The 27,390-nt window shown below is 44.2% G+C and overlaps 2 protein-coding genes across 4 annotated transcripts in view; one reads left to right on the top strand and one right to left on the bottom strand.

The window, feature by feature from the left end:
• Window positions 1-1,867, top strand: part of FCGBP (Fc gamma binding protein) — a 64,073-nt gene extending 62,206 nt beyond the window's left edge. For all 3 annotated transcript variants that reach the window (XM_081334456.1, XM_081334457.1, XM_081334458.1), the window contains one exon: window positions 1,256-1,867. In XM_081334456.1, the coding sequence (XP_081190582.1) occupies window positions 1,256-1,264 (9 nt within the window). In that variant the 3' untranslated portion in view covers window positions 1,265-1,867. The remainder of the gene's footprint in view (window positions 1-1,255) is intronic.
• On the bottom strand, window positions 1,507-27,390 carry LOC308671884 (IgGFc-binding protein-like; the record flags this gene model as incomplete). The annotated part of the gene is made up of 11 exons (XM_081334367.1): window positions 1,507-1,517; window positions 4,969-5,191; window positions 6,300-6,680; window positions 8,235-8,434; window positions 9,891-10,464; window positions 11,378-11,982; window positions 13,947-14,511; window positions 19,652-20,241; window positions 21,759-22,332; window positions 24,121-24,406; window positions 25,550-27,390. 11 exons carry the CDS (start codon window positions 27,388-27,390, stop codon window positions 1,507-1,509), a joined length of 5,850 nt encoding a protein of 1,949 aa, XP_081190493.1.

Here is a 27,390-nt window from a genome sequence, read left to right as displayed (position 1 = left end):
TAATGGAATGTCTGTGCTTGGTTGCTTTCTTGCAGACATTTCATTATCCAAACTAGGTAACATCATCAGTACTAGCAACAACCAAGCTCAGAGAGCACTATGGACCCCACTGACCTTGAATTGCACCTGGAAAATATAGGAAGCCATTGTAGTTTGGAAATGAGTGGTGTTACCTGGGCATACCTAAACATACATTTACTACTTGTGCTAATGTATTTTGGATCACTTGTAATTTTTGAGAGGGCTTCAAGGGCAGCCCATGGATAATGTGTTACAGTAGTCCAGTTGGAAGTGACTAGAATACCCATGACAATGAAGAGGGCCTTCTAATCCAGACCAAGACACATCCAGCTCCTGACAGAGTTGTGCAAAGGCTCTCCTAGTTGGCAGTTGTGTAGCTCAAGGTTGAAATGTTGGGAACTCAATGTTTGTTATAGGTAGCCCTCAACTTACAACCACAACTGAGCCCCATTTTTTTTTGTTTTTAAGCGAGACTCTTGTTAAGAAACGTTTGCCCCATTTTACGACGTTTCTTGCCACATTTGTTAACTGAATCATTGCAGTTGTTAATTTAGTAACAAGGTTAAGTGAGTATGGCTTCCCCTTTAACTTTGCTTGTCTCAAGGTCATAAAAGATGATCACATGACCCTGGGACACTGCAACCATCATAAATATGAGTCATTTGCCAAGTGCTGGAATTTTGATCCCATGACCCCACGACCATGGGCTGCAACAGTTGTGTGTGGGAAAAACGGTCATAAGTCTCTTTTTCCCCCCAGTGCCATTGTAACTTTGAATGGTCACTAAATGAACGGTTGTATTTCTTCTTGTAAACATTATGTCACCAAACTACACATCATCATCAGTGCTTTGATGCAAGGTAGTGAGGGTTGACCTCTTATGCATGGCTGCTCTTGACCCTATGTTGTAAAGTTTGTGTTCCTCTTTCTCATTGATCTACTTGGCTCAGTAACTTCCCTATCACACACCCAGCAATCAACATACAGATAAGGGAAAACCCACATTGTATGTAGGAACAGCTCAAGATGAGACAGTGAAGCTAACCAAGCCAGGTACATTAATCAAAGATCTCAGGAGTGAGGTTGGTTTGATGGGGGATTAACGCTCTTAAGTTTTCTTGGGTTGAGCAGTGTTGCCCTTTAAAAACTCCTATCTGCTTTGTGTTCATTGGTGGATGCTAGTTCTCAAACTCCCTCCCTTCCTCTAAGACTTCATCTCTCTTTTACTCCTTAGTGTGCCTAGGGATAAGAGTGAACAGGCTGATCGGACGATGCTAACCGGATTGAAATCAAGAAGGAAGTCTTCAGCAAGCCTCGCCATCAAAGGAAGTTGACGTGGGAAACACAACATTTCGGAGGTCTGAGTTTCCATAGGCATTGCTCAAATGAAGTTAAGCGATGCGGAATTTAAAACTCTGTAAAAGTAGATTCTCTTAATTAAAAATTGATTCGCTCTATGAGGACCCTTTGCCATAATAATTTAGTTTAGACTGATCCTGTGGAAAGGAGCATGAAGAGGATAACGAGACACAGGCTTGTATTTTGTGGAGAAGGATGAAAAAGGCTCATCTGATCATCATCATAATAAAAAAAAAAGGCAGAATAAGGAGGAACAGGAAAACTGGGGTGCTATTTTCAAGGCCAAATCTAACTACCTCACTGCCCATATAGATTTGGGTGCTTTTTCTGTTTGTGTACTTAATGATTGCCAATGCACCTTTTCCATCTCCTATAAAATCTTTTCTCAATCTATTTTCTTTCTCACTATATCTCTGTCAGTTTGGCTGGCAGTCCAGAGATCATTGTTATAGGGTATTTTAATAAAGGATCTGGCTTCAAAACTTCATTGTTTGGATTACTATTTTTCCCCGTGGCAGATAGATCTTAGTTTAACCTCCTCCTCTTGCTTCTAGCATGAAGCTTTGACTGCAATGAGGGAATCATTGTTTATTAAAGTGGGCTAGTGGGTTCTTCGAATGAAAGACAAGTGATGGATATGAGATTTGTACGAGAGAACATGCTTACGGAATTCTTCTGACTTATCTTCGGGGCTGAATCAATGAAACGGCTACAGCTTTTAGCAAAGTTCTAGGTGGATTTGTGTGTGTGTGCCTGCATTTGGTTGCTTCTGCGTACAAGAAAGATTTAAAATCCAAAGACATCATGACCAATTAAAGTCCACCTTTCCCTATTTTCACTAGGCTACAGAGCCTGCTAAATTCTTCCTTCTAGGAATGGTGTATGTATAAAACTGTATGAATACAGTGTAAATGTTTCTGTTAAAGCTGTAACAGGTTCAATGTGAACAGCATACAAAACTGCAAAATCTTTTTATCAAAAGCTTTAATTGATTCTAACAGTTTCAACAGTGTTAGTTCAAAATGATTCAAAACATTCAACCTCCCTCTCCCCCCAAAAAGCTATATATCTAAACCTTATGTTGCAGTGAACAGCTACTATTTTATATTTAGAGCTACCACTTCTAGATTGCAAGTATCTGGATAACCACTAGACAGCAGAGAAGAGGTGCAAATCTCTAGTGTCACCTTGTGGTTAACTGAACTTTTGCACTTCAAATATGGTAACCATACCAATTCAGCAGATCTTGCATTTGAAATGTGTGTTTAGTAGGTAAACTAATGTTAAAATATCAAAGTAGATTTTTTTAAAAAAATGTAAATCCTAGCTAGAATCTGAATTAAGTATAATCTCCTCAACTGCTGAGGCTTCAGCATTTGTGAATCAATGCCTACATTCACACATCAGCATAAGCTATAGTGTTGCTTGTTTGATGTTGGCTTTGCTCAGTGTTAGAAACAAACCAGGGATTATGATGGGTGATCTCAGCCAATAATTATGTTTGTAGGATATGTGAATCCAGTTGGTGGGAGGTAGCTGTTGGCAATAGAACAAAAGATGCTGTATGTTCTGTTTACAAGACCATTTGCCGGCTATCTGGGACTCTAGAACAGGGTTTCCGAACCTTGGATAGTTTAAGACACAGGGATTTCAATTCCTAGAATTCTACAGCTGGCCTTGGCAATTTTAAGACATAGGGACTTCAATTCCCAGAATTCCCCAACCAGTGATGTTGGCTTAAAGTTGGCATCAATCTCCCTGCGCCCTGTGCGTTCCCACAGAGAGGGTCTCCTCAGGGTGCCACCGATCAGAGAATGTTGATTGGTGGCCCCCAGGGGGAGATCCTTCTCTGTGGGCGCTCCGGAACTATGGAATCAGTTACCGGTAGAGCTCCGGATGGCGCCTGATCTTCGCTCCTTTCGTCGCGATCTGAAGACGTTTTTGTTTGTACAAGCCGGCCTAGCCTGATGGGGGATTGGTGGGTTTTTTTATTCTTGTATTCTTAATATTGTATTTTTGGGGTTTTATAATTGTAACATATCAATTGTTTTAAAATCGGGCAATTATTTAATTTCCTTTTAATATTTGTAACTTTGTATTTTATTCTTGCCCTGTGAACCGCCCTGAGTCCTCAGGGAGAAGGGCGGTATAGAAATATTATTAAATTAAATTAAATTAAATTAAATTTGGGAAACCCTGTATTAGAAGATATTCCAGCTTGTAGGAAAAGGTGAATCTACCAAATTTGCTGAATTTCCCAGCATTCAGTATTTAATATACATTTAAAAAAATACATGAAAATTCACACAAAATTTGCACACATTGGGGAATCCCTTTCTCATCCCTTTTTCTTAATGCAACACCTTTGTGGATTCTGTTCTCCAAATATTCTTCTATGGATTTTTAATATGTATAATTTTACCATTTTAGTTTAAATTCTGCTGCCAAACATGGTCAAATGCAGATTTTCAGAGATGCAGATTGAATGAGTTCATATAAAAAAAGAACTTTCTCTTCCATCCATCCATGATACAGTCCAGACTGCATTCCTGGGAATGTTGGTGTTACGAAAACTGGTCTTTCAATCAAGGTGCCGTATAGGAGTGGATTTTGAAATGAGCTTAAAAAAAAAGGAAGGAAAAAAGTGTTTAGTATTTTGAATTTCAAACAATGGTATGCACCCCCTTCAGAGCAATAAATGTGTGTCTAGCACTTCCATATGGAGCTTGAAAAGACTTCAACATTAAGAGGAGCAAACATTAAGTAGACCAACATGTTTCCTTAAACGTGAAGGGTCAAGTGCCAGGCTATGGTACACTTAGATGTTTGCATCTGTAGTCACTGATGGGAACATGATATTCACTTCATAATTTAACAGAATAACAGAGTTGGAAGGGACTTTGGAGATCTTCTAGTCCAGGGGTGTCAAACTCAATTTCACTGAGGGCCGCATCAGCATTGCGGTTGCCCTCAGGGGGCCGGGTGGGTGTGGCCTGGGTGGGCGTGGCTAGAGTGCGTATGGCCTACTGGGTGGGCATGGCCAGCTCTACATCGTTCGCATCAAGGGTGCCTATGGGGGTCTGGGCAGGAGTGGGACAGATCTGGGGGTCTCTGGCAGAAGGAGGGTCTCTGGGCCAGGGCCAAGGCAGTGGGGGCCGTTCCCTCACTGTTTCCAGGATGGCTTTGCGGGCCACATGAAACCACTTCGCGGGCCGGATCCGGCTCCCGGGCCTTGTGTTTGACATGTCTGTTCTAGTCCATCCCCCTGCTCAAGTAGGAAAGCCTATACCATTTCAGATAAATGGCTGTCCAATCTTTTCTAGTGATGGAGCACCCAAAACCCCTGGAGCCAAGTCATTCCATTGATTAATTGTTCTATCAGGAAATTTCTCCTTAGTTCTAGGTTGCTTCTCTCCTTGATTAGTTTCCATTCGTATTTGTCTTAAATATGGAGTTAAATTAGAGAGCAAAACTAGAAAAATATTAAGAAAAAGAAAGAAAGAAGTTTCTATCTTTACATACCCTGTTGTATTCCTGTTCTGACTCTCCAGTAGTTGATGACCTCAGTAATGGTGTGGGCCCTCTTACCATGGGGAAGTCTCAGGTCATCTGCACCATTACCATTGAAGTTCCCACAGGATCTGGACACTTTGTTGGCCAGGGTTGCGCTGATTGTAACTGTTAAGTCACCACCAGAACTAAAGAGAACCCGTACACCTGGTTCATGTGCCACTATCACCGTATCTTGGGTCAAGGTTATTGATACCTCCTTGGAAGGCTGAGCTGGGAGATGAACGGGATGTCCATTCACCTAGAAAATGCAAATCCATAAATTGCCTGGAGACATTGTGTACTGAATTGTGGAAGATACGTGAGAAAAACAAGGTGAATAAGAAAAAACTAGAATGAGATCCCATAGATCAAATGGATCAGTTGGGTGGTAATGTACAGTTAGATGCCCACTCACCCTGAATTTCAAGAGTTAGTTATAAATCTACGAACCTTTGGCATTTTTCCTGAAGTCTGTGTCTCTATCCTTGAGTTTTTCTATGTATTAATCTACTTCTCTCTCTTCTTGATTCTGCTTCACATTCTTTCAGAATTTGCTTCCTAAGTCTCACCAGTTTCAGCCTCCTAGTTTATCAATCTGCACCTAATTATTCCACCCTGAATTGCCATACCAACTCATAGACATTTGGTCTCTGATGTATACATTAAATTTTGCAGCTACTAGGATTGTTGGAAGAGTGGGTACAAAAACAGCAAGGGAAATGTTTGAAGCCTGGGTCCCTCATCAGTCAACAGGAGTGCTGATTTAACACCAGCTTATCAACTACTTAGGAGGTGAGGCAGCACAAGGAAACATCAGCCAACAACAATGGCCAGCCATCAACACCCCAATCAACCACTAAAAAACCACACACAACAGGCAACATATAAATACTACACACAGAATAACCCAAAGCACACATTCTGCCCGAAAGAAGCTCCCTGAGGATGGGCTACCATACAAGTCCAAAAGCTCAGAAGACTAAACCTCTGATCCCGGTGACTGACCCAGATTGGATCCTGCAACATTATCCCGTGACACGTACATTCACCTTCCTCCATTTGATTTTTGTGTTACCTTCTAGTCTTGTAAGACTCTAACTTCATTGCAGCCGGATCTCAGTTGCTACTGGTACCTTTCATTACAAAATTTACACCTCATTGATTTGTTCATTAGTTGTGGCAGTCTAGGTCAGACAGAGACAACTAGGTGAAAAGGGAAGGGAGAAGGGAAGGCAATTAGGCGATTAGAAATCCTGTACATTTTGCATGTAGAAGGAGAAGAAAGAAGAAAGAAAGAGATAAAGTACTATAAGTAAAGTAGGTGAATAAAACATGAGAGTTATCATCTGCCAGCAGTTGCTTCTTACCGAAACTGAGCTATCCTTATTCACCAGCACAATCAGCTTGTGGAAATAGACAGTGACAGAGACCACGCTGGGTGTCGCACACTGGGGACATTTCTTCACCTGCACCACCACCCGGAACCAAGATGTTGACTTAACATTGACAAGGGCTGTGATCTCAAAGGACCCCTCACTTGGAAGCTTTCCAGATACTCCATCAAAAGAGGTGAAGATGTGTTCATGGGCAATGGTGCAGTGTCCCTCCTTCCTGACACAGGCCCATTTGTTATTATTCAGTGCACAAGTTTCTCCAGCTGTACATGGTAATGGAGTGCATGTCAGTTGACCTTGACGTTCACAAGTACATCTCTCCATGCATTTGGCTGTGATCATTGGAGTTCCAGGCTGCAATAAAAATATGGCAGGTTTAGAGGTGACAGCTAAAAAATGGCCAGCATCCATGGCAGGATGTACTTATACCTTACATTAATAAGATAATAGTCACAATTATTGTGGGATAATGGCATATTTGCAGAACCTTCTTATCTGATATCTAATTATCAACCTTCCAATACTTCTATTGGAATTGATAGATGGATTCCTTAATTTCTATTAATCTGGATTGTCCCTCTTTCTCCACTGTCTCTCTGGCACCATCGTTATTCCCATTTTTATTTTCATTCTTCTTTTCATTCAGAATAGGATACAGAATAACAGAGTTGGAAGGGACCTTGGAGATCTTCTAGTCCAGCTCCCTGCTCAAGCAGAAGGCCCTTTACTATTGTCCAATCTCTTCTTAAAAATCTCAAGTGATGGAGCACCCACAAATTCTGAAGGTAAGTCATTCCACTGGTTAATTGTTCTGCCAGGAACTTTCTCCTTAGTTCCTGGTGGCTTCTCTCCTTGATTAGTTTCCATCTATTGCTTCTTGTTTGTCTTCCGGCGCTTTGTGAAACAGGTTGACCCCTTCTTGTTTGTGGCAACCTCTCAAATATTGGAACATTGCTACCCTATCATTCCTAGTCCTTCTTTTCACTAGACTAGCCATCCCCAATTCCTTCAACCTTTCTTCATATCTTTTAGTCTCCAGCCCCCTAATCATCTTCCTTGCTCTTCTCTGCACTCTTTCCAGAGTCTCAACATCTTTTTTTATATTGTGGTGACCAAACCTAGATGCAGTATTCTAAGTGTGGTCTTACCAAGGCATTATAAAGCGGTATGAACACTTCATGTGATCTTGAGTCTATCTCTCTGTTAATGCAACCTAGGATTGCATTGGTTTTTTCAGCGGCTGCAGCACACTGCTGGCTCATATTTAAGTGTTTGTCCACTAGGACTCCAAGATCCCTCTCACAGTTACTGCTATTGAGCCAAGTTTTATTCCACCTTATCCTTTAATATTGTACTCTTTTGGGATGCAGCAATGAGAATGCCAACACGTTTCTGTTTGATGGCAACACCAGTTCATCCATAAGATCCCTTTCGTACAGCTATAGTTCTACTTTGGAGAACCAACAGTGTGCCATTAAGCAGAGGCTATTCCACTCCCTAAATCATCAACCCTGCAGAAGCATTCAACATGCATCATTGAAACGGAAAAGGCAGAAAGCCAAAATTGAATAGTGACTAGATGTCTCCTGCTCTGTCCTTTTATTGAGTCAATCAGTTATTTCCTTTCAGCTCAGCCTACTCCATGGGTTGTTAGGAGAAAAACTGGAGGAAGATAGAAGGTTATGTCTACAAGAAGTCCTTGATTTACAACCATAGTTAAGAACTGGGTCATAAGGATCTCTAGGCAGGTCCGTCGTAACTTTTAAACGATCGTTAAGCAACCGGTTGTAATTCGAGAACTACCTGACCTACCTTTGCTCTCTGAAGAAGAAAAGCTGGATAGAAAAATCTGCTAAATAAAAACAAAAGCCAAACTTCACCATCATAAGAATTTCTGCTCTCACTTGCCTTAAGCCACATGCCTTTGTGGAAGCAGTGACATTGACTGATGGGGGCACAGTGGTACCCTGCCATAAAGAAGCCCCTTTTACACTGGCAGCCTTCAGCACAGTGGTTGGGGCACTTCGTGATGGCAGTTGCCTCTTTGCATCTGCTGGGACAAGCCCGGGAGCAGAGTTCATAGTGACTGTTGACTGGGCACTTCATAGCTGGAAGAAACAAAGAAGACTAGGTTATCCAGAAAAGAGAAGGTAGGCAGTAGACACATAACAATACGAGAAGCTGTATGTTAGAACAGGGCTTTCCAACCAGTGGTACGGGTACCACCTGTGGTACATTGGCACCTGGCAGGTGGTAGGTGGCCATCCTAGAAAAGTGGTAGCAGAGGAGGGGAATGAGCTGAACTGGTGGCAGCACCGCACAAGCCTGAGCGAGAGACGGCTGGAGCTTCAGGGCTGTCAGGGCTCAGCGGAAGCACCAGGATCAGCGCCGGGCTCCATCTGGAGCTCAGCGCTGATCCTGGCACATCTGCTGAGCCCAAAAGAAGTGCCGATCAGCTGGAATGTTGCAGCATCTTCAGGGTCTTGTGATTTACATTCAGATGCTTGGCAACTGATTCATATTTATAACGGTCACACTGTCCCAGGGTCATGTGAAGTGACCAAACCTTGCTGCAACCACCCAGCAGACGGGGGGGGGGGAAATAAAAACCAAACACCCCCCCCCACCCCACCCTCGCTGTCAATCCTCAACAGAAATGCTCACAACAATGAAAACCTCGGACAGGAGGAAGTGCGCCGCTGGGCGGACAGGCAGGTGTCTTGCTCGGCTGTGGCTTGGGGGGCACTTTTTTCAGTGCCATTGTAACTTTGAACAGTCACTAAGTGAACTGTTGTAAGTCAAGGACTACCTGTACTTCATCACTTTTTTCTTTTTTTCTTTTTTTTGCGGGGGGGGGTCATCGAGTTTTTGACACCTTGCTCGGTGACTGGTGGTACTCGGATGTTGACATATCCTAAAAGTGGTACAATGGGTGAAAAGGTTGAAAAGCCCTGTGCTAGAACAAAGATTGCTCAAGAATTCTGTATTGACTAGTTTGATAGCCAAAATGAAGCCTCTTCTGACACTGCTTGGGCTTGAACTAATAACCTCCTGCAGGCAAAGCATGTACTTTTCCCCATTTGAGTCACAGCTCTTCTTCAAATAATGCGCAACGGATTTCCTCCTGTGAGGAGAAAACCTTACTGCCAGAGTGAGTTCTCCTCTTGTGGATGTTAGAATGAGGTCAACTAATGTGCTTAGATCAGGGCTTCTCAAATGGGTGATTATAAAATACTCTTTAATACCATCAAATGACATCTGCCTATCTCAGGTCCTTGGAAGAACTTGATAGCTGAATGAAAATGCCAAATCCACTCTAAACATCTGGCTGCCACAAACAATAACAGTGACAATAGAGGGAGAACAGATGGGTGATGGAAGGGGAGGGAAATTGGTACACCTGAAGCTGAATTACTATCAAAGAAACCTCTTCCAACTCTGAGAGAGACAGACAACTGATGTGCCCATTGTGGCTCTGCCCATTTTATGCCCTGCACCTCCCATTCTCCCTACTCTGCCATAGGAGTTGCTCTTCACAGAAACTGCCTTCCTAGAAGCACTTACGACAGAAGCCTGCTGTCCTCCAGGGTTTGATCTGGACACCAGCTGCTTGACAAGCAGCCACATAGCTGTGGATAGCTCGGCAGAGAATCACTGGGTTCCCCCTTGCCTTGCAGAGGTCATGCACACAATTGTTGTAGAAGTCTGTAGGGTTGATCGTGGAATAGCAAGCACTGAAAGGTCCATAGGGGGACTGCAAAATGCCACACTGGGTGCTGTGTATGTAGCTGGCCTTCTGGCTCTCTTGACATGCACCACACACAACAGAGGCACAATCTTCGTCACAAGTGGCAGAAGGAGCAGCTACTTTCCATGCAGCTGAAAAGGTTTGCACGCTTAGGGCTGGCTGGCCAGTGGGCAGAGTGATGTCATCAAGGGGGTGCCCATTGTAATTGCCACACAAACCACACATCTGGCTCTGATAAGCCTCAGGCACCTGGACAAGCAGGTGGTAGAGTTGGTCAAAAGAGACAAACAAGCCGAAGTCCGTCCGAAGCACAATGTTGTCTCCATGATAGAAGACCCACATATTATCGCTTTCAAGGCGGAAAGGTAAGTAGGTCATGGCACCATTCACCTGTGGTGGGCAGTAAGGGGATGAGAGTGAAACAAGAAGACAATTGAAGAAGACCAGTTACCTCTGATTTGTCTAAAAAAAACCATATCATCTTTGTCAATTTATTTATTAAACAAATTTATGCAGCCACCCAACTCACACATAAGCGACTCTGGGAAGCTGCTCTATTTAAAAATCCACCACATAAAAACCCATACCTACACACACACACACACACACACACACACACACACACACACAACCACACACATGATGGCAGCAGCACAATTAAAACAACCACTTGGTTGGCTTCATCTCCATTCAGAGTTCACAGGCCCATTGAAAAAAAACCACGTTTTTAGGGCCTTTTGGAAAAGCAACAGAATGGGGACCAACCATACTTTGGGGGAGAATGATGTTTCATGGAGAGTAGGCCACCACTGAGAAGGGTCTTTCTCATGATCCCACTGGATATAACAATAGCACTTGGACTTATATACAGGTTCATCCTCTCTAAGTGGTTTATAGAGTCACATACTGCCCCCAACCATCTGAGTCCTCTTTTTTTCAACCTCAGAAGGATGGAAGTCTGAGTCAACCTTGAGTCAGTAAGGATCGAACTCCTGGCAGTGAGCTGAATTAGCCCTCAATACCGGGTTTTAACCACTGTGCCAGCATGGCTCCTCCTTTATATCTCTAATTGATGGGACCCATAACATATTCTACTTTCCCTCTAGACTTTTGATGGCTGATATAACTAGAACCATTCGCCACCCACACTCACATGGCCACCTCAACATGCACACCTTCAGCATTTGCATTGCCTTGTGGCTGGTACAACCATTGACTTCTTTAACTTATCTGCTATTGAAACTCCCAACAAAAGGAATCTCACCCATCCCTACTCATAATATTTCCATTTGTATCTCCTTACCAGGATAATGCCTCTCCTTTCTCGCAAGAGAGAAATGGTGTTTTGGTAGGCTGTGACAGATACAACTTTTGTTACGGAGATTTTTCCCCTGGATCGCCTTTCATTCTGTACGTTGACTGAGAAAGATGGAAGGGAATGCTGGCGTGTACAGCTCCTTGCCAGCGTATAAGTGCAGTTGCTCTGAAGGTCAAAGGTGGAGCCATCAAAGGTGATGTAGTGAGGGTCTCCAGCTACATGACAGGTCCCACTCTTCTTGGGAGCCTCGGAGTGGCACTTCTGGATACCTTCCACCACACGGCACTCCTCGTGGGGTGCACAGGAGGAAAGGTGGCACTCCATGATACCACCGACGTGGCAAGTGCATCGCTCCTTGCAAAATCCATTGACAAAGAAAGACTCACCCGCCTTGTAGTAGAGACCTTGGCGGACACAGCCACATTGTGAGATGGGGACACATTGATCTCCGCTCAGAACAAAGCCTTGGTTGCATTCACATCCTTCTCGACAATTAGCAGTGCAGAGGACTGGATTAAAGAGGCTGTGACAGGTCACAGGGCAGTGGCTGGCACAGACTTTATAATTACTATGTGGGGGGCAGTCAGGTTCTGGGGAACACAAGAAGACATGCTATATCACATTTTCTTAAATTTCCCTTTGAATCTTGATTGGAAACTACACACACACACACACACACACACACACACACACCAAGATTTGGCTTCACAACTGAAATAAGTTGCGAATGGCATGGCTGATGATGAAAGATTGAGGATTTGAAATTTAGATCATCAGAAGAGTCCCAGATTGTTTATCATGGCTTTAGGTTTAGTTTTCTTAATTTCTGATTCATTTTATCATCAAAGAAAGAAGATAATATTAGTTTCTGACTTTTTAGATCATTGTTTCTCAACCTTGGCAACTTTAAGATGTGTGGACTTCAACTCCCAGAATTTCTCAGCCAAGAAATGCTGGCTGGGGAATTCTGGGACTTGAAGTCCAAATATCTTAGGGTTACAAAACAGTATCTTAGACATTGTTTCAATGCACTGCTCCAGGTACCCTCTAGATGTGGCGGTGCCCTTTCAATATCTGAGTTAGGAATGTTTAAATCAAGGACACCTGACGGTACCATGTTAAGCCAGACTGTTTTTCACTGGGTAACCAGGAAGACCAAGATAGTACTTCTGAGTCTGAAGCTAGGAAGACAAAGATATGAAGGTAGATCTGCTTATTAGAACAAAAGTCGATCCAAGGGTTGCCCATCCAAATATCAATAAATTACTATTCCCCCAAACCTTTGCCATTGGACATGAAAGCTAGTGTTGCTGGGATCTGTAGTTAGAAGAACATCTGGATGACTGTACGTTTCCCTACCTTGATCTAGTTTAACATTCTGTTTTTCATAATGATTAAGCACAGCGTTTTTTGGCTGACCCAGCTTCTAGTCTGGGTGAGCAAGAATGTTATCTCCCTAGCCACTTTCTCATTAAAATGAATAATTCATATCTTTTTCACTCAGAAAAAAAGTGGCTTGCTTGTTGCTTTGCTCATCATTCTTGGTAGGAAATTTCTACAAGCTTCTTATCCATAAATAGTCTGCTATGGATATGAATATAATTCGTTCATCACCAATTTCAGTAGGAACTGACCTAATTCATATTTCTGATCTGTTTCCATAAGACTGAAGCATGTATCCTTTCCTTACCTCATCTGATGCTGTTCTCCAGTACATAAAATTATGGACATTAAGGAAATGTATAAAACTAATCAGATCTCTACGTAGAGTGGCTTTGACCCAAAACTATACATTTTGCCCAATTTGTACAAAATTGTTTCGCTTGCATAAAAACATTTGTCAAAGTTACAGAAGTAGGTGGATATAAAACTTGCACAGACAAACTGGGAACACGATACAGGCAATCCTCAACTTGCAACCCTCCATTTAGCGACCATGCAGAATTATAATAGCCTTGAAATTGCAATCAGCCCTCTCACTTATGACCGTGGCAGCGCCCCCATAATCAAAATTTGGGTGCTTGGCAACCAGCATTTATTTACAACAATTGCAGGGTCCCAGGGGCACGTGATCACCATTTGCAAGCTCCCTGCCAGCCTACCTTGTTTCCCCAAAAATAAGACCCAACCAGAAGATAAGTCCTAGCATGATTTTTCAGGACGCTCATAATATAATCCCCACTCCCAAAATAAGCTCCAGTTAAGATGGTCAGCCAGACGGAGGCATTTAGTACCGTATTTTCCCGAATATAAGCCCTAACTTGAAAATAAGCCCTAATGTATCTTTTGGAGCAAAAATTAATACAAGGCCTGGTCTTATTTTGAGAGAAACACTGTATTTCCAACAAGCAAAATTAATGGGGGAAGCTGGATTCATTTAATGACCATGTGATTCACAACATTGCAGTGATAGACTTAATAACCAAGGTTGTAAAATCAGGCATGACTCAGATAAAACCTGCCTTGCTTAGCAATAGAAGTTCTGGCCCCAACTGTGCTCATAAGTTGAGAACTTCCTGTAGAAAGCAATATATGTTTGCCCATCCTTACTTACTGCAAAAGTGGACAGACCTCCACTTGGAAATCTCGATCCCTAATGTTTGGCAAGCCGCAGCGTAGGAGGAGATAATGTGACAGATGACATTCTTGTTGCCCTTATTGGAACAGTAATCAAAGACACAGTTTTGGAAGTACGAGTGAGGTGGCACCTTGCTATGGCAGCTCTTGAATGGGCCATGTACATCTAGTAGGAGACCACACTCCTTACTCATTCTCTGCGTGTACTCCAAATGCGCCATGTCCACACAGGACTCTCTTTCCTTCTCATGGCATCCTGGGATATCCCGGATCTTCCAGCTTCTGGCCAGCTCTGCAGGATCTGTTGTTGGCATTCCACTTTGTTGCATCATGTCATCTTCTACTTTCCCATTGAAATTGCCACAGAGACCGCACATTCTTCCCCTGTAGCTTCCTGGCACTGAGATACGAATATTATTCTTCATGTCAAAGGTGATCATTAAACCAAAATCGGTCCTCATCTCAATATCCCATCCCAGGCGGTAGAGGGAAATTTTGTTATAGTCAACATTGTAAGGCAGGTTGATCAGTAAGCCGTTCAGCTGAAAAGCAAGGATGGGGGGATAGAGAGAACATTTCACAATATATATTAAACATTAAACAATATAAAAGGTAAAGGTAAAGGTTCCCCCACACATGCGTGCTAGTCGTTTCCGACTCTAGGGGCCGGTGCTCATTTCCGTTTCAAAGCCGAAGAGCCAGCGCTTGTCCCAGGACATCTCCATGGTCATGTGGCCGGCATGACTAGACGCCAAAGGCGCACGGAATGCTGTTACCTTCCCACCGTAGTGGTCCCTATTTTTCTACTTGCATTTTTACGTGCTTTTGAACTGCTAGGTTGGCAGAAGCCGGGACGAGTAACAGGCACTCACTCTGCTATGCGGCACTCGAGATTCGACCCGCCAAGCTGCCAACCTTCTGATCGACAAGCTCAGTGTCCTAACCCACTGAGCCACCGCGTCCCTCTATTAAATAATATACATAGGGTAAATCCAGATGGAAGAAGCATTCAGGTCTCGATCTTGGAAAAGCATAAAGATACCCACCTTGAAAATACATCAGGCCTTTTCAGAGGTTTCTTTCAGCCTACACTTTAAAGGGGCTATTTCCTCTTTTGCTTGATACCTCTTTTTTTTCTTTCCTGGCATTCTCCATTCACGCAATTTCCCACCAGTAAATACAGAAGTGATTAGGGCTCAGCCAGATGTGTTTCCTTCCTTAGAGGAAGACCAAGCTGATATACCCAATTTTGAGGGGTCCTCGGTGATCTCTGAGCCTGGTTGTTTTCTTGCAGACAGTTCATTACCCAAACTAGCTAACATCATCAAGGCTAGCAAGGAGTGAGATTTGCTCTCCGTTTATATTCTCCTGGCTTGCCCTTCGCTGTTGGTGGAGGCTGGCCTTGGGGGTTCTTTGGTTGGGCTTGTCTGGTAACTACCTAGTATGAGTCATGAAACGTCTGCAAGAAAACAACCAAGTCCAGAGAGCACCAAGGAACCCTTATTTCAACCCTGAGCTATTCTCTTTTATTAATAAGAGCCTTGGTGGCGCAGTGGGCTAATGCCTCCTTAAGTAACACCAGCTGCCTGCAGTTAGTGCAGGTTCGAGTCCCACCAGGCTCAAGGTTGACTCAGCCTTCCATCCTTCCGAGGTAGGTAAAATGAGGACCCAGATTGTTGGGGGCAATTAAGCTGACTTTTTTTTTTTTTTTTTTTTATTGAAAAGTTTTAAAATACAATTTTCCCTTGAAAACCCCCCTTCCCCCTCCCTCCTCCCCCCCTACCTCCCCTCCTCCCCCCTCCCTCCTCCCCCCCCCTACCTCCCCCCCTCCCCCCCCCTACTTCCCAGAGCTGAATACAAGGTATATATATATAAAAAAAAGCAAACCTAAGCAACCATATACTAACAACTATAAATTCTAAAATCCATCACTCTCTAGCTTATATAGGATAAAACAAACCTTAACAATATTAAACATATATATAAAAAAAAAAACTAGAATAAGAAAAGGACACTCTCTAGCTTATATAGAATGGAACAAACCTTAATAGTATTAAACATATATTAAAAACAAAAAAAAGGAAAAAAAAAAAAACCCTTCTCAACCCTATACTTATCCTAAATAAACTCCATCCATTTTATCCATTCCATGATATAACATTCTTACAAATAGTTTTCCAAATTAACCAAGGATCCCAAATCAAAAAACTTTAAAGTCAACTCTTCTGTAATCGACCCAGTACTTGCACTTATTCCCAAAGACTCTGATCAGGAGACAAGACTACCCACAGCATTGAAAATATAGGTTGAAAAAAAAAGCTGGAGAAGCAGAAGGTGAAAGAATGACCATGGGCAGGGGAAACTTAAAAGCTCTGTGTAGTCAAATTCTAGCCAACTCAAAGCTTCTTAGCTTCATCTCTGCTTGGCTGGGGAGTGCAGAAGGCTTGAGTATTAAAAAATTCACTCAGAAAGCAGGTTTCTAGCTAGAATCACTTTGGGGTCAGTTTTACTTTGAAGCTGCATATCTTTATATCTGCCAGGGTGAATCCTTTACCTAGGACTTAAGAGAACAGGATTAGCACCAGATAAACAGGAACAATCAAGAAAGAAAGAAAATATTCAAAGAGTGACGAAGGAAGCAAGGCTAAAAGGACACGTCAGTACAGTATATATAAACAGCCAGAAAATGACATTCCACCATGGACTAATGCTGCTACTTAGCCTGGTAGCGAAACATCTGCAGCTAGAGTAGCAAACTCTCAAGGCAGTAAGAACGCAACAGTTCAGCCTTGTGGCATTCTCTGTTTATTGTAATTAATCAGGTGTTTTTTTTACTCTATGCTATGGTTTCATCAGGGACGCGGTGGCTCAGTGGGTTAGGATGCTGAGCTTGTCGATCTGAAGGTCGGCAGTTTGGCGGGTCGAATCCCGAGTGCCGCGTAACAGAGTGAGCGCCTGTTACTCGTCCCAGCTTCTGCCAACCTAGCAGTTCGAAAGCACGTAAAAATGCAAGTAGAAAAATAGGGACCACTACAGTGGGAAGGTAACAGCATTCCGTGCGCCTCTGGTGTCTAGTCATGCCGGCCACATGACCACGGAGACATCCTCGGACAAACGCTGGCTCTTCGGCTTTGAAATGGAGATGAGCACCGGCCACTACTAGAGTTGGAAACAACTAGCACGCATGTGCGGGGGAACCTTTACCTTTACCTATGGTTTCATCTCTTGAACCCTGACTCAAAATGTGGATTGCTAGAATTTGGCCCAGCCCCTTGCAGCTCTGCTAAAAAGCTTATTTATAGCTCTGTGAACAAGTGTGATAGAAAGTGGACTGTTACTGAATGCTTTCCCAGAGCCCCGTGGGGAAAGACAAGTGACAGTAAAATGGAACACTTTAAAGTTAATAGGTAAAGGTAAAGGTTCCCCCGCACATGCATGCTAGTCGTTTCCGACTCTAGGGGCCGGTGCTCATCTCCGTTTCAAAGCCGAAGAGCCAGCGCTTGTCCGAGGATGTCTCCGTGGTCATGTGGCCGGCATGACTAGACGCCAAAGGCGCACGGAACGCTGTTACCTTCCCACCGGAGTGGTCCGTATTTTTCTACTTGCATTTTGACGTGCTTTCGAACTGCTAGGTTGGCAGAAGCTGGGGCGAGTAACAGGCGCTCACTCTGTTACGCGGCACTCGGGATTCGACCCGCCAAACTGCCAACCTTCCGATCGACAAGCTCAGCGTCCTAACCCACTGAGCCACCGCGTCCCCTTAATTAAAGTTAATAATAGGTCATAAAGGGGCCATAATGGCCCACCTTTGCTCAAGAACCACATGGAACTTCAGAAGGGGATTCCACTTTGATGATGGAGCAAAATAAGCACCTGAAGCTGCTTCATAAGTTAACAGGGTTGGGTGGTTTCCCAAGAGCTGACTGCCTTTTTACTTTTCCTGCCTCAGTAACAGCTGCACAGTTGTGTAGTACAGGGGTCCCCAACCCCCGGTCCGTGGACCAGTACCAGGCTGCAGCATGCCAGCAACTGGTCTGCACAAACAAGCAAAGCCCCATCCGCGGGATGCAGCCAGCACACAAAACCACACCCCTTCCGGTCTGCAGCAAAAAAACCTCTCTCCACAGAACCGGTTGGGGACCTCTGGTGTAGTAGAAAGGTTTCTGGGTATGCCAAGTACCTTTACAAACCTCTCTTCTGGATTTTGCAACTAAGAGGAGGCTAAGAGGGGAGTGCAAAGTGATGAAAAGCAGCTCGTTGAGTTAAATCACGTTGCCTCTTCACCCTGATAAGGCCACTCAAGTTGCTTTTACAGCATAAAGTACCTCATTGAAATAAATCAAAACCTTCTCGCTCGAGCCAATTATCTTAAATATGCCTGAGTGAACAAGCATGCCTTCAATTATTGTTTAAAACAAGATTGCACGGGGGGGGGCAGCTGTTCTTTTCTTGGGAAAGAGTTCCTTAATTGGAGGCAGGGGGGTCCCTCGATTTCCTTTTTTTAATTTGAGCAGTGGGGGCAGGCATTTGTTATCTCTACTGCTGCAAATTTGCATGGTTGATTTTTCCTTAGAACAGGAATAGGACACCCCAGCTGCTGATATGCTATAATTCCCAACATCCCTGGGAATTACAGCCAAAAATGAGGAATGTTGGAAGGGGTACTTTAAGTAACATCCGGAGAATAGCAGGTTATTTGCCTTTGCCTAAAAGAGTGATGTGCAGATGAAAGAGGTGTGTAATTTCTGATCAATTATTAACAATTTCCCAATCATCCTATTTTGATTGCTCGTTCTCTTCGGAGGAGGATAATAAACCCTCCAGAAATCAATGAATCAACTCAAATCAACTCAAATAATCACACAAGAATAAACAGGAGAAGGGTAGAAGATGCTAGGTAGTCCTCCATTTATAACCATTGGCCTGGTGACCGTCTGAAGTTGCAATGACATTGAGAAAAGTGACCTATGGCACTTTTTCACACTTACAACTGTTACACGGCACCCCCATGGTCAAGTGGTCAAAGTTCAAATGCTTGGCAACTGGCTCGTATTTATGACAGTTGCAGCGTGCTGGCGTCATGTGACCAGTTTTTGGAAACTTCTGGCAAAAAAAGTCAGTGGAGAAGCCAGGTGCTCGTAACAACTACATTACAGGTAGTCCTCGACTTTCAACCATTCATTTAGTGACCATTCGAAGTGACAACAGCAATGAAGAAAGTGACTTATGACTGTTTTTTCACACTTATGGCATCTGGGACTATCCCTGCGGTGACGTTATCAAAATTCAGATGCTTGGCACATGACTCATATTTATGACAGTTGCAGAGTCCCGGGGGGATCATGTGATTCCCCTTTTGAAACTCTCTGACAAGCAAACTCAACGGGGAAACCAGGTTCATTTAACAAACCACGTTGCTAACCTAACTGGAGTGATTCACTTAACAACTGTGGCAAGAAAGGTTGCAAAATGGAGAAAAGCCCGCTTAACAAGTGTTTCACCTAGCAACATCAATTTTGGGCTCAACATTTCATAAGTCGAGGTCTGCCTGTACTGACTGACTTGCAGGGACTCCCTTAAACAACTGTGTCAGGAAAGGTCATGAAACGTGAGAAAGCTCACTTAACAACTACCTTGCTCAATTGTGGTCATAGGTTGATTAACAGCCTGCACTGTACTCACCAAGACTTTGCTATGGCTGATAAGGATTGCCATCCCATAAACGTGGACCTCAAGTACTTTGGTGGCAGCTGGCGTCTCAGATCCCTGTCCTTGGTGCTGAACCAGGATTTGGAATTGAGTGAGGTTTGCTATCTTGTAGCAGAGCTCAGCCAAACGATAAATGCAAGTTCCGTGGAAGTCAAACTGCAGTCCATCAAAGGTGATATAATGCAGCTGGCCCAGAGTAGTGCAGGTCCCATAGAAAGTTGGGTGACACTTTCTTATGCCATTAATCACATGGCACCCTTCTCCTTCCCTGCAAGCGGAGCTGTGGCAGACCACTTTCCTGTCTTGTGGGTTGCATACACACTGCTGATGACACTGCTGATCACCCCAGAACTGCTCATTGGGAGCATAGATCTGACCATGATAGATGCAGCCACATTGCTCTTTGGGAATGCATTTGCCACCATCAAGCACATAACCTGGCTTGCACTGACAGATCTCCATGCAGGGCAGGTGGCATTTCTTTGGCGCATCAGGATTGCTACAAGTGGCAGGACACGCTGTGCCACAGGCCATGTGCTGGCTGTGGTCAGGGCAGATCAAGGCTGTAGAAGGAGGAACAAACATAGTTAGTTATAGATGTTCTTGTACGAGATCTCACCTTTGCTATATAATAAAATGCAATGAAACTGATAAGATTCCAGGTTTGTGGAGGGCCTTGGGAATTGATGCTTCACACTTTTGTTTAATATCCAGGTTAAGGTCATCCATCAACATGGGATCAGATATTATTGGTAGGCTGGTGATACTTAGCTATATATTTAGGCCCCTGGTTGATTAAGTAATACTATTGAAGCCTTCGTCCCATGTCTGGAGCTCTTAGCATCCGGGTGGAGAGCAACAGGCTTTAAAACGGGTGTCCCATCTTGGCAAATTTAAGGCCTGTGGAATTCAGGGAGTTGAAGTCCACAGGTTTTAAAGTTCCCAAAGTTGGACATCCCTGTTTTAAACTCAAGCCTGACCACAGTGAATGAAGGGCATAGTTCTTCTATAGGTTTTGAGTGGTGTGGCACTTCCTCAAACGGAACAGCTGTGCAATTTGAGGTTCTTATGGACTCACAGCTCCTGTTCTAGGAGCAAGTGGCAGCCATGAACAGCAAAGCTCTTACACAAATTTATCAGTTGCCCCAAATGCATCCTTTCCAAACCAGAAATTCCTTTTCCCAGTCACTCAGAGAGGGCCTCCTTCCCTCAGAGAGGGCCTCCTCAGGGTACCTCCGGTCAGAGAATGCCAGCTGGTGGCCCCCAGGGGGAGGGCCTTCTCTGTGGGCGCCCCGGCTTTGTGGAATCAACTGCCGGTTGAGCTCCGGATGGCACCGGATCTCCGCTCCTTCCGGCGTGGGTTAAAGACCCATTTATTCGAACAAGCTGGCCTGGCCTGATGGGGAGTTAACTCAGGGTTTTAATATTTGTATATTTTTACTGTTTTACTTTGGGCAATAATTTAATTCTTTTTTAACTTTTGTACTTGTGTATTTTTATTTATGCCCTGTTCACCGCCCTGAGTCCTTCGGGAGAAGGGCGGTATAAAAATTTAATAAACTTAAACTTAAACTTAAACTCACCTTGTATGAGTGCTCTCCTCTGCATGCTGCTACTCTTGAACATTCAGAAATTACATTTGGTGCGGAATACAGTGGCTGTAATGCAGGTAAGGCAATTGTGGAGTACCATGCCTCTATCTGTTTATGAACACTTAACTAAGCAACCAAAGAAAGGGCTTTTTATTGGCCAAGTCACCCATTCTTATATAGATTGGCTGGCTCTTTGGCTCTCTTTCCATCACTCCTCTTCTCCATCCATCTTAATAAAATCAGTGTTCTTATTTTCTGATTATTTTCAGCAGCCCATCAACTCACCTCTTCTGAGAACTGTTTCCTTTTAAATGTAATGTTGTAGTCAATCTCTATCCCATTTACCTGCAACATCTGTCTGGCTATACATATATGCAACACTGATTTATCACACCCATTCCATTCTGGAATGACAGTCCCCTTCTACGACTGCCTGTCACTATAAACTAGTGGGAGCGCTATCGCCATAAATCCCAGGCTTTACTCACGGCAGCCGGCGTGCTTCCTCCAGGCAGATATTACCATCCCTTCTCTCTGACAAGCATCAGCATAAGTCTTCAGGGCTTGACACAAAATCTGCTTGTAGCCCTCAAAAGCACATAAATCAATTACGCAGTCATTCAAATATGGCTTGGGATCAATCAAGGAATGGCAGCGATGGAAAGGACCACTCCTGTGTTGAACAATCATGCCACACAAACTTTCTGTGTTGTATCTAGCTGCTAACTCTTCAGAACACCGCAGGCATCTGTCATGGCAGCTGTGTCTGCAAGCCAGATCTCCATCTTCTACTTTCCAGCTCTTGCCCAATTCCACAGCGTTGGCAGCCAGGCTTCCCGAAGGGGTAGCAAAGTCATCATTGGGATCTCCATTATAGTTGCCACAAAGGCCACAGATCTGACTCTGAAAAGCTGCAGTGACCTTCACCACTAGGTAATAGTTCCAGTCATAGTAAACCTTCAGGCCAAACTGTGTTTCGATAACTAGTTGGCTTCCTCGATGGTATATGGAGACCATCCCATTGTATAAACTTACAGGCAGACGAGAGCGTATCTGGTTGATCTAGAAGAGACAGAGGCCAGTGATTATCGTTTGTTTTTAAGATTACATATTTGACAGATGAATTGGATTTCAACAAGACGCCAAAGCAGCTAGTGCATTGCAATTTCATTTTCAGAAGCATTAAATTAAAAAAGATAATGGATTGGATTGCATTAATAGAAATTTTAAAATGGAAGAGAAGATGGGCATTTTGAGAGTTAAACCTCAAAATGGTCCTTCTTGCCTAAATTCTTGTTCCCATAGAGAAACACTAGATGCCTATAGGCATCCCAGAAAAACATCTTCTGTAATAGGCTGACCCATTTTTTTTAATCAGTAAGGTAGGTTTATTTATGAACATACTCCTCCTTCCAGTCCTATGAAAGCAGATAACTTACATAGGTAGTTAAGTCTGCCATGCTATGGAAGCAGAACATTTTCCCAATTCTACTATCTTCAGGTTAAAAGGGAGCTCAAGTTACTAATCAATGGGTGAGATCCTGGAGGGCTTGTTGTTGTTAGTTGCGAAGTCATGTCCGACCCATCGCAACCCCATGGACAACATTCCTCCAGGCCTTCCTGTCCTCTACCATCTTCTGGAGTCCATTTAAGCTCACGCCTCCTGCTTCAGTGACTCCATCCAGCCACCTCATTCTCTGTCATGCCCTTCTTCTCTTGCCCTCAATCTTTCCCAGCATTAGGCTCTTCTCCAGTGAGTCCTTCCTTCTCATTAGGTGCCTGGAGGGCTAGAACTGGTCAAAACCTACTCTACTGAGCCAGTATGTGAATGTGCTCCCATGGTTTGTTTTAGTTATAATTTAAGAACATTAAGAGTAACTAAAGAGCCATATAATCCAGTGTTCATTCTGTATCACATGGTAGCAAAAAAAGTACAGCAAGGGACACATAGGATAGGAAGGCAATACAAGAAGATATAGTTGCCTAAATACTAAAACAGAGTAAAAGGTAAAGGTAAAGGTTCCCCTGCACATGCGTGCTAGTCGTTTCCGACTCTAGGGGCCGGTGCTCATCTCTGTTTCAAAGCCGAAGAGCCAGCGCTTGTCCGAGGATGTCTCCGGGGTCATGTGGCCGGTATGACTAGATGCCAAAGGCGCACGGAACGCTGTTACCTTCCCACTGTAGTGGTCCCTATTTTTCTACTTGCATTTTTATGTGCTTTCAAACTGCTAGGTTGGCAGAAGCTGGGACGAGTAACAGGTGCTCACTCTGTTATGCGGCACTTGGGATTCGACCCGCCAAACTGCCGACCATCTGATCGACAAGCTCAGTGTCCTAACCCACTGAGCCACTGCGTCCCTACTAAAACAGAAGAAAGCCATAAATCCTGGTTTCCAGCCCGCAGTGACTTGCTTCTAAACCAGGTGTGTCCAATCTTGGCAACTTAAAAACCTGTGGACTTCAATTCCCAGAATGGCTGGCTGAGGAATTCTGGGAGTTGAAGTCCATAAGTCTTAAAGTTGCCAGTGACAACTTTAGATGGGACATCCTCCTTATAAGTCATGCACTTCTTAATGGCTTAGTGTAATGGCCTGTTGTCTGTTCTGGCATAAGGCAGATTCATAAGCTTCTATAACTATTAGATTATCAACTTTCAACGCTGGCTTACCAGAAGAAATGTTTTTTTGCCTGCTTTCTTTCGTCTCTCATAAGCAGAATTTTACTTGGTGCAGCTGAGGTTAAGCCATCAGTACTTTCTCAATGTTTAAATGAAGGAGATGTGTGGTTAAGAAATGTGAAATGTAAATAAGTAAAAAATAAATAATGAAATGGTACAAAGATGGTTCTTACTCTGACAAGGCCATACTCGTGCTTGACCATGGTGATGCTGGAGTTGTAGATGGTGACGGTGACATGATTGATGAAAGAGAAAGGGGAACTCATCTGACTCTTGGTGAAGATATGGAAGACTGGAAGCTTGGAGCTGGTTCTGCAGGTCTTAAGCACCGTATAAGTGCAACTACCTTGGAAATCAAAGCTGCGTCCATCAAACGTGTGATAATGGGGCTGACCAGAGGCCCAACACATTGCATAGGAAGATACAGCAGGAAAACATCTAGGTGAACCTTCCACCATTCTACAAACAGTCCCTTCCCAGCATTGAGTTGTCTGGCATGAATGTGCAGGGGCCACACATTTGGGCCAACCATTTATAACTTGACAAATAGTCCCACTTTGACAATGGGTGTTTTCACAGGAGGTTGGTATAGGAATGCATTTGGGCCATCCACTGGCCATGTCACAGATAGTCCCAGCAGGACACTGAAACTGGCTACAGGAAGGTGTGCTGGACACGCATTGTGGGCTTCCACCAATGAGCTGACACACAGTTCCTGCTTGACAATGCATAGAAGCACACAGCGTTGATGATGCTGGAACACATGTTGGCCAACCGTTCACGATCTGGCATATCATCCCTTGCTTACAGATGGTTTTGTCACAGGAAGATGGAATTGGGACGCAAGTTGGCAATCCATTAACAATCTCACAAACGGTACCTTCCTGGCAGTTTGACCTATCACATGAGGATGGGATAGGAAGGCATCTTGGCCAGTTATCAACCATTTTACAAACACTTCCTTCATGGCAGGTGAATTGATCGCATGACAGTGATGTAGGAACACACTGGGGCAAGCCAGAAACCATTTGGCATGTGGTCCCAATGCTGCAACTGGCATTTCCACAAGAAGGAGGAATCAGAACACACTGTGGCCAGCCATTGTTTATTTGACACACCATTCCACTCTTACAGTGGAATTGATGGCAAGAGGTGGATCTAGGAAGGCATTTTGGCTGTCCTTCGTATATCTTGCACACAGTTCCTTCATTGCATTTGACGTTCTCACAAGAGATTGAGATAGGAACACATTTGGGCCAACCATGGCTGATTAGACAAACTGTTCCAGCACTGCACTGAAAATGGTTACAAGAAGGTGCGATGGGGAGACATTTCGGATGCCCATCATATATTTCACACACAGTCCCTTCTCTGCATTTGAAGTTTGCACAAGAGATGGGAACACATTTGGGCCAACCGTGGTTGATTTCACAAATGGTTCCTTCCTTGCAGATGACATTAGCACAGGAGGTGGTGATGGGGACACATCTGGGCTGCCCGTGAAGTGTTTGACATATCATTCCTACACTGCAGTTGAGTTTTTCACAAGGAGAAAGACCAGGAACACATGTTGGCCAGTCATTATGGATCTGACAAACAAACCCTTTTTGGCAACGGTAATTGTTGCAGGAAAGAGATACAGAAATGCATTTTGGCAACCCATCATATATTTCACATTTGGTCCCTGCCTGGCAGTGGACTTTTTCACAAGAGTTCAAGATTCGGCTACATCTGGGCCAATCATCAACCATTTCACAAATAGTTCCTTCTTTGCACTCGATTTTATCACAGGAAGCTGGAGTAGGTATGCACATGGGCCAATCATCAACAATTTCACAAATGCTGCCATCTTTGCAACGTAGTTTGTCACAGGTAGGTGGGATGGGGACACACTGAGGCCAGTGATCAATTATTTTGCAAGTGGTCCCTGGTTTGCAGTGGATTTTGTCACAGGATGCGGGGATTGGAACACATCTCGGCCATCCTTCCACGATTTCACAAACTGTCCCTTGTTGACAATAGATGTGCTCACAAGAGGGAGGCACTGGAACACACACAGGCTGGCCATTTACTTTTTCACAGATGGTTCCTACTTTACATCGAAGCTGGCCACAAGTGGGTGGGGCAGTGACACATTTAGGCCAGCCATCAATTATGTTACAAACAGAGCCCTGTGCACACTCTATTTTCTCACATGAAGATGCCAAAGGTATGCACCTTGGCCATCCATGCACAACTTCACAAACAGTTCCCTGTCTGCACTTATATCTGTCACAAGACAGTGGGATGGGTGTGCAGGTTGGTGCGCCATTCACCATTTCACACACAGATTGCTCTCTGCAAACAATGGCTGCACAAGTTGTTGGCACAATCGGAATACAAGTTGGCCAACCATTGGCGATGTCACAGACTGTTCCATTCTTGCACACAATACTCTCACAGGAGTGTGGGCGAGGCCTACAGGTGGGCCAATTGTCGATCATTTCACAGATGGTTCCTGTCGGGCACTGTACATTGTTACAGGAGGTGACGGCAGGCACACATCTGGGGACACCGTCAAGGATCTCACAAATTGTTCCTTCTTCACAATGGATCCTGTTGCAAGAGGGTGGGATGGGCACACATAAGGGCTGACCATCTGCCAGCTGACATACAGACCCAGGCCTGCAGTGAATTTGGTCACAGGAGAGTGCACTGGGCAAGCATCTGGGCAGGTGGTTAATCATCTTGCATTCAGTACCAGCTTCGCAATTTAAATCTTTGCAAGTTGGACTTGGGACACATTTTGGCCACCCATCAACCAAATCACACATGGTCCCTTGCCTGCATTCAATATGGAGGCAGGACGGTGGCAATCGAACGCACCTGGCTCGGCCATGGACCATCTCACACATGGTTCCTTTCTCACACAGGACCTCACTGCATGAGGCAGAGGTTGGAACGCACTGAGCCTGGCCGTGAACGATCTGACATTCGGTCCCATCTTTGCAATGGACGCTGTGACAGGAAGGCGGGTGAGGCACACACTGCGGCCAGCCATTAATGAGTTCACACACCATTCCTGGGTTGCACGGGATGTTTTGGCAGGACGCGGGCCTTGAAATGCACTGAGGCCAACTGTTAACAATGGCACAGATGGTGCCTTCTTTGCACTGAACGGAGGCACAGGATTGCGGCACGGGAACGCATTTGGGAAAGCCATCTGTCAGGCTGCAGACTGTCCCTTCTTTACATTGGACCTGATGACAAGAGGGCGGGTAAGGAACACATCTGGGAAAGCCATCGACTATTGCACAGAGGGTCCCTTCTTGGCATTGGACAGAATTGCAGGATTGGGGTTCTGGAAAACACTCTGCCTGATTGTGAATAGCTCGGCAAACATATCCTTTCTCACAATTGACCTCATGGCACGGATCAGGAAGAGACCTCATCTGGGGCAGCAT

Source organism: Vipera berus, assembly GCF_964194415.1.
Source record: "Vipera berus genome assembly, chromosome: 9".
Taxonomy (NCBI): Eukaryota; Metazoa; Chordata; class Lepidosauria; order Squamata; family Viperidae; genus Vipera; species Vipera berus.
Note: the sequence above shows the minus strand (reverse complement) of the source record. Positions and strands in the feature narration are given on the sequence as shown.